Source organism: Mesocricetus auratus, unplaced genomic scaffold, assembly GCF_017639785.1.
Source record: "Mesocricetus auratus isolate SY011 unplaced genomic scaffold, BCM_Maur_2.0 Super-Scaffold_100676, whole genome shotgun sequence".
In the NCBI taxonomy this organism is placed as follows: Eukaryota; Metazoa; Chordata; class Mammalia; order Rodentia; family Cricetidae; genus Mesocricetus; species Mesocricetus auratus.
In genome coordinates, this window is record NW_024429266.1 from 68,271,767 (window position 1) to 68,279,526 (window position 7,760).

General features: G+C 53.3%; 1 protein-coding gene across 1 annotated transcript; it reads right to left on the bottom strand.

Moving 5' to 3' along the window:
* Positions 1-2,315: 2,315 nt before the first annotated feature.
* On the bottom strand, positions 2,316-7,328 carry En1 (engrailed homeobox 1). The gene is made up of 2 exons (XM_005070306.4): positions 6,380-7,328; positions 2,316-3,447 (listed from the first exon to the last, which is right to left on the bottom strand). Exons 1-2 carry the CDS (start codon positions 7,278-7,280, stop codon positions 3,131-3,133), a joined length of 1,218 nt encoding a protein of 405 aa, XP_005070363.1. The 5' UTR covers positions 7,281-7,328; the 3' UTR covers positions 2,316-3,130.
* Between the last annotated feature and the right edge of the window lie 432 nt (positions 7,329-7,760).

A 7,760-nucleotide genomic window follows, 5' to 3' on the forward strand; every position in this document is an offset into this window, starting at 1 on the left:
GACTACAAGGCTGCATCTTTGAAGTATAGATTACAAAAAAAAAAAAAAAAACAAAAAACAAAAACAGGCACAGAGAAGCACAAGCTTCGAAGTTCTCAGACTCCGGTTTCTCCCGCTGAACAATGAAGAAATCTCTATTTGCTCCCATGATTAGAAGATAAAGGGAGATAATGGGTAAGAAATCAAATTACATCACAATACCGCTCCCACCAGACACTTAGCCAACGCACCCAGGAGGTGGAATGGTGGCCTCGCTGTCCCTAATCGGAAGGGGGTGGAGATCTCTTGTCTTTGGCCTTTTTGTACTGGGGCCTTTGGGAACAGGACACTTCCTGGAACTGCTTCTGCAGCTGCCTCTGTCCTAGCCCCTGAAATAGGTGACCTGGATGCTTCAGTGTAGTAAGGGACCATGGTAGGGAAAGGAGGGGGCAGGTAAGCCCAGTTTCTAGCATTCCAAATGGCAAGGTTCTCTAGGGAACTCAGCATCACATCCCCAAGTGCTTCTGGAGGAGGCGGATGGGGAGGGGGAGCTGGCCCAGATTCTGAGATGGCTAGCATTACAGACCTGACCCCTTCACCCGAAGGCCTGCCTGAAGGACCTAAAGATGCCAAACTTCACTCCCTAAGAAAAGGAAAACGTGTTTGTGGCCACCAGAGAAGAGTTTCTCTGCTTCAACGCTGTATACCCAGGGAGGAGCTGAACACCTATTTTGTGTCGATGACACCCCTCCAAACAACAGTAAGACATAGGGACCCATAGAAATGTCTAATGGACTTCCAACTCCTCTCCAGGCCACCAAACTTCAAGTTCCTAAGCCCTGTGCAAAGACTTGCATGGGCTTCTTAGCTTCCTGGGGTATAGAGTCTAGCACTTTTAGTTCTCTGGCCAGGAATGGGATGTTGGGCCAAATTATGGGGACCTTTTCAAGGAAAGGGTATTCTTATTTCTTCCAAAATCAATACTGGAAAAAAACAGGAAATAAACTCTAGAGAAAAGCACAGAAAAGAGGGTCCCCATATTCACCCAAACCCCAAGCACACTAGGCAAACATTCTGATGTGCAAACACAGATGAGTGCATGCACAGGCACTGCGGAGCTCACAAATATCCAATCGTGCATCTGACCCAGAGTAACAGTCACTCAGTTACACAAGACAATCACATGCAGAACATGCACAAAACGGGTGGGAAGCAGGGCTTGCCATGAAGTGCATAGTATCACACATGCACACACATACATATGCATGCACCTATCTAGCATACTTATCTACATACATATGCACAGCTGCATACATGTTACACACATCTTGCACATAGGAAAAAAGAGGGTAAAATTCATAATTTATATAATCCTAAGACAAAGAGAGATGGTAGCCTTTAAGTAGGCTCTTCATCTCTCTTCCACCACCTAGCCTTTGAAAGCCTCACCCAGTGTCAGTCCTGGAGGATCTATCCCAGGGTCACTGACAATTATCCACAGTGTCCTCTGGGTTGCCCACACCTAAGGTCTTTGGTACAGAATACCCTCGCCTTGTAATGAGGAAATTGGAAAAACTTTGTTGGATTTGGGGAAGTGTCCTCTATACCTAGGGTTCATGTCAGGAACAGGTAGGCTCATGGCTGTCAGGGGGCATCCAGGCCCAGAACAGGATCACTAGACACAGCTTTCCTAGCATTTAGGCCTTCACTTTGCAGTACTGTGAGACCCCTGCCCAGTGAAGCCGTGTGCATCAGCCACATCAGGCCAATCATCTGCCAAAGGGAGTCCCATGCCCAAAGGAAGAGGTCAAGTTCAGGCTGCAGAGACTTTGGGCTAAAGCTGGGCAACTCCGCAGACAGCCTGCCACTGACACCACCACTGACACCGTTGCAGGCCCTGGTAAAGCCTCTAGCCTTTGGCAAAGAAAAACCTCCAGCCAAACTAGCACCAAAAAGAAAAAAAAAACAAGGAAGAAAGAAAAAAGAAAGGAGGGGAAGGGCGTAGCTTGGTGCACAGAAGCAGGTTGAACAGGAGGACTCAGCTAGCTGGGCCAGCACCAGTTTAGGGAGCCAGCTGGAACCGCTGGGGGCAGGGATGTGTGGGATTGGACTTTCCGGCATTTGGGTCCCCTAGAATGCATTCGGGAACTAGGCATATCCTCTAGACTAAGACCAAAGCAAATCTGTGCCATACCCTGCTTCACTCTGGCATTTGTTGGGTGGCGATGCTTATGGCGTGCCCCGAGATTCCCAGCGCTCTGCACCGGCCCTGTGAAGTCAGAGTGGTAGCCACACAGTGCCTTCCCAACCCCACAAAGAAGAGGGCAGTCACCAAGTCATGAACACAGTGAACATTTTATTTCAGACTACAGGTTTCTGAACATAATAAAATCTTTGGCTTGTAGCGGCGGTTCAGTCTCGCAGTCTGTGGGGTTGTATTTCTCAAGGAGTCTCCAGAGGAGGAAAAGGGTTTGGGAGGATAGACAAGACCAGTGGAAGAATCCTGGGTGGGTAGAGGAGGGGTGAAGAGCAGACACGCAAGGAAACACACTCACACGCACACAAAGAAAAGTCCCAGAGAAACCAGGGCCAGCGTTGGGGGGGAGGGGGCCGGGAGGTAACCAGAGAAGCAAAAACACTCAAAAGATAAAAGCAACGAAGCGAAACTGAGCTGGGGGGCAGCAAGGTGGGGAGGAGGGATAAAATAATTATAATAATTATAATAATTATAACAATAATAATAAATGAGATTAATAAAAATGTCCAGCAAATAGAGATCGCTACACATATTTGTTTTCCTTACCTGAAATTAAATATATACACGGTCATAAGCAGTTTGGCTAGATAGAGCTTTAAGGAATTCGCAGTTTTATCTTATACTGTGAGTTAGAGAATAGATCTTTTCTTGTCCCCCATAGCACCTGCCCGAGTCTTTCTCCCGTTTGAAAAACCGTTTCAAAAATTCCAATGTGAATGTCCACTCGGAGGATTGCTTTCTCTCGCTTGCGTTCTCTGCCTTCCCGATTGATGCCTCACTCCTTAGCGATCGTCTCTGCATGGCGGCGCGGGGCCGGTGAAGCTGCAGCCCCGCGGAGCCAGGAGGTGGCACGGGGCGCGGTTGAACCGCGCGCGGGCCCCGGGCTGGCCGCAGCTACTCGCTCTCGTCTTTGTCCTGAACCGTGGTGGTCGAGTGGTTGTACAGTCCTTGGGCCATGAGGTGCAGCGCCAGGCCGTTCTTGATGCCCGTGGCTTTCTTGATCTTGGCACGCTTGTTTTGGAACCAGATCTTGATCTGGGACTCGTTCAGACTGAGCTCCTGGGCCAGGGTCTGTCGCCGCTGCTCGGTGATGTAGCGGTTTGCCTGGAACTCCGCCTTGAGTCTCTGCAGCTGCTCGGCCGTGAACGCCGTCCGCGGCCTCTTGTCTTCCTTCTCGTTCTTTTTCTTCTTTAGCTTCCTGGTGCGTGGACCTGCAGTGGGGTGGACAGGGCAGGGGAGGGGAGGAAGGGAGCCGGGAGCAAAGGGAGGAGGAGAGGGTAGAGTAAGCCTTGAGAACGGCTGAGCACGGAGCCCACCGCAGGGGTCCCGAGCTTCCTTCCTTCCAGGAAGGTTGTGGAGGTCGGCTGCGGTCCGGCTGCCTCCAAGGAAGAGCCCCTCTCTAAGCCATTGAGATCTCTTGCCCCCCTTCTACAGGAGAGGTTCAGAAGTCTAAGAGGGACACTGTCAGGGATCGCATGGGGCACCCCACGTCCTAATTCAAGAAAGCTATCAGACCTAGCTCTCAGTACTTCCCAGCCAAGAAGGCCAAGAATGGAAGGAACCCAATATAGAGTGAGCTTTGGGTTAGAATAACCTAGACTGGGGGGGGGGCGCACAGGAATGTCTTCCAAGCCCTGGAATAAAATGCAGCGGTAGAGGCAGGCCCTGGGGAGAATGGCTAGTCTACTTTGATTCCTTCCCATTCGCAGTAAGCTACACGCACACAGGTCTATGCAAAGCCCCTACCTGATTTCACCACGGGGCCCCGGGGAGGGCTGGGAAGCTCCAGAGAAACTGGAGGCTTTTTTCTGCCTTCTTTCCTTTCTCTTTGACTTGAGGGAAGTGACTTCTGGAAAGAAGCATGACACTGCCTGCCCCTTCCCTAACAGGGCTGCAGCCCCTTATCCTATGAGCTTAAGCCCTGGGACATTCTACTTAGTTTCTTAGTTGACTCCAGGAAGAACAGAAAGACCTTTCTGACCCCTCTAAGTAGGGGCAAACATGGCTGGGAAGGGGAGGGAGATCCTGTTATCTCTCTTCTAAATTTGCTTGCTCCAATTTCGGGATGCAGACATCCTGAAGTAACACAAGCAAATGGGGGAGCCCATGATTGGGATGACCCTTGCCATAAGCAAAACAAGGACCAAGAGATGATAGGGACGAGACAGTCACCTTGGGGCCCTATGCTATCACAGATGAAAAGTGCAAGAAGGCCTTAAGAACACTCACCAAGAAAACGATCGTCCCTCTCAAATGCTAATGTGGAAGGTTGCTATGAGCCTGGGAAAGGCAGGGAAAACAAGGGAGAGGGAACTAGACTACTCCTCGGTGCCTGAAGGGTTGAAGCCTGCTTCTTGGCATGCATATTGGGATGCTGGCATTGAACTGCTGGCCTCAGTAATAGCTATGGAGACCTATGGAGTCAAGTGAAGTCCCTGCCAAACCTGTTATTAGCTAAAACTATCTGAAAGGAGGGTCTCTGCTTGTGACAATGGATAAAACTGAGCCACTGGATCCTGCAGCAGACCAGCGCCTAGGGTCACTAGCTGTGTGTGAAGAGCAGCCCAGGCCGAACTGACTGTAGGAATCATGCCTAGGTTGTCACCCATCCCTGTGAACTGCCTTTGGAATAGAAATAGCTGGTTTCTTCCTTCTCTGGCCTATAAAAAGGAAACGAGCAACGAACAAAGACAAGGCCTGCTCCTGAGCAGGACTTGGGTTTAGATGAGCCTCGCAGGAAGAGACGGCCCAAGAAATGAGCGCCTTCTCCAGGAGACGCCACTGCGGGAGATGGGTCTGGAGCTTGTTGTAGTGTTGTTGTTGTGTGCGTGTGTGCAGGGGCACGGACACTTGTAATAAAATCGTAGCCTCCTGGCCGGCCCGACCCACTCAGCCTGACAGCTCAATCACTCTATCCATCAGGCGAGTCAATCAAAGCAGCTTTTCGGAGGTTCAGGGAGCCCGACGTGTCAATAACGGGGCTCGAGATGGCGAGGGCTGATAGCACGCATCGATCCGCACCCGGCCCGAAGCAGCACGGCTGCAGAGACCGAGAACAGAGAGGCGCCTGTGGCTACCTTTGGCCTGGTCCTCTGGTGGGCTCCATGCTGACCGTGGACCCAAGCCCCTGCTGCTCTCCTAGTGGCCCGAGCTGGCCTCTCAGGAACTCCTGGTCCCTGCAAGGGGCAGCAGGCCTGAACCTCCTCTTCCAGGGCCCAGCCGCTGTCCTGGGTAGGTCTTAGCCTTTCTTGTGCTCTCGCACACGAAAAGAAAACATAGAATTGTCCTAAGACTGGTGGATAATTACTAACGGGAGGATTTGTGAAGGAAAAAGTGAAAGAAAGAAGCCAAGGGCAAAGGGGCAGGGAAACTGCTTTTCTTGCCCATAGCTAGCTTTCAAGCCTGACCCTGGCCTGCTTGCTTCGCTCTCCCCGGCCTTCCAGCTCCATGGAGCAGTGGCTGTCACCTTTCTGGTCACAGCCTTATACCCTACATTCTACCCAAGCGGGTTGACTCGCCATACCCGGGCTGGGTACGTGGGGATGGAGTCTCTCTCTCTCTCTCTCTCTCTCTCTCTCTCTCTCTCTCTCTCTCTCTCTCTCTCTCTCTCTCTCTCTCTCTCTCTCTCTTTCTCGTTTTGTCTCCCCATATTTGACTTTATGTAAATGGACTCTCCCCACAATAATATCCATAGTGTTTGTTCCGGCAAAGATTATTTCTGTAGTCGATTTCCCATGCTAAAGCCGGTCCTTCAGAACTAAGGTGGAGACTGTAGATTCAAGCCACCAGGCCTATTTTCCCGCCAGCTCAAGGAACCCTTTCCCTAAAAAAAAAAACAAAAAACAAAACAAAAAACAAAAAAAAACTAAGCCAATGAGTACTTATCTTTTTTCAAAGATAATAAACATAAAACATAAAAAAAAAAGACCTCAGGTCTCTGAGTTCAGAAAATCAAACGACAGAAACTGGAGCCTCCTGTGCCTGCCAATAGCTGTAAACTTCCCGAGTGGTGGAAGAGGCCAGCATGGCAGAATCGAGCGCCCGTTCGACTAGGACCTGGGGCAAGAGGACGTGAAGTGAGAGCGCTTGGAGTTCTGGGGCAGGCCTCAGCCGGAAGGCATAGTTTACGGCCTGGGTACTCACCAGAGGACGGACGGTCCGAGTAGCGTGTACAGTAGACCCAGGCGGGCCAAACTAAGGGTTGCTGCGAGTCAGTCTTGACCACCGGCCCGCCGTTAGCAGAGCCCATGAGTAGAATCGCGGGGTTGTGTTCCGGGAACTTAGCGCCCTGCGCCCCGGGACTCCCTGCGCTGCCTCCACTGCCGCCGCTGCTGTCCGAGGGCTTCGATGCTGCCGCCGCCGCTGCCGCCGCTACCGCCGCCGCCGCCGCCGCCGCCGCTGCCGCCGCCGCAGCAGCCGGGTTCCCGGCTTTGGATGCTCCCGCGCTGACGGCGGTGGCGGGCTGGGAGCCGTCGGGTGGGCCACAGTTCGCATCTGGGGCGCATAAGAGCGAGGCGGCGCCCGAAGCTCGCGTGCCCAGCGAGTGGACAGGGTCTCTACCTGCACCAGTCTGGCCTCGGTCACGCTCCACGCGGCTTCCTCCTCCTCCCGAACCTCCTCCGGCTGCAGCCGCCGCCACCAGGAGCTGCGGCAGGGGCTGTTCCTTTTTGCAACCGAAATCCGGCCTTAGGATGTTGTCGATGAAAAAGTTGGTGGTGCGGTGCAGCTGGGCCGCGGGCTGCGGCTGGTGAGGAGGCGCCGCGAGATGCTGCGGTGGAGGCGGCGGCGGGGGCGGGGGATGCGGGGGGAGGTGCGGGTGATGGGCTAGGGGCGGCAGGCAGGGCGCCGCCGGCGGCGACGGGGGCGCGGGCTGCGGGGACACCGGCACGCTGTCTCCATCGCTGCCGCTGCTGCCGCTGGCTCCTGGGCTAAGATTCAGGCTGAGGCCGCCCGGGGCCGCCGCCGCCACCACCGCCGCCGCCGCTGCCACCGCGCCGAGGCCCGAGTCGCGCTGACTTTTAGGCTCCGGCAGCTGTTCTTCCATGCTCGGCCGCCCGGCAGCCCTGGCCGCCGCGCCGGCCCCCGCCCCCCGCGCCTCGCTCCCCACCCCACTTTGCCAGCGGGCCCGTGGGGGTGCGCGGAGAGGAAGGAGGCAAGGCGAAGCCTTAGCGAAGGCACAGGGCGGGTGCAGGAGGAAAAAAAGAAAGCCGGGCGTCTGGCCTGGCTTTCGCCTGCTCTGGTGGAGCAGATCTCGCTCTCTCCCTCGCTCTAATTTGTAGACATCCAGATACGGAGAAGACACTTGGCTATTTTTTCTTTTCTTTTCTTTCCTTTTTTTCCCTTTCAGCAACCAGATTTCAATGATTGGTCTTAATGGGGGAGTAAACCACAGCCCAAAAAAAGGAGGGGGAGAAAAGAAAAAAGGAAGAAAAAAACGATTTTTCTTAAAGCTCCAAGAATTTTTTCTCAAAGGGAAAAAAATAGTCTTTAAAGTCTACCCATCTTCCTAGGCAGTAGTGAGGGG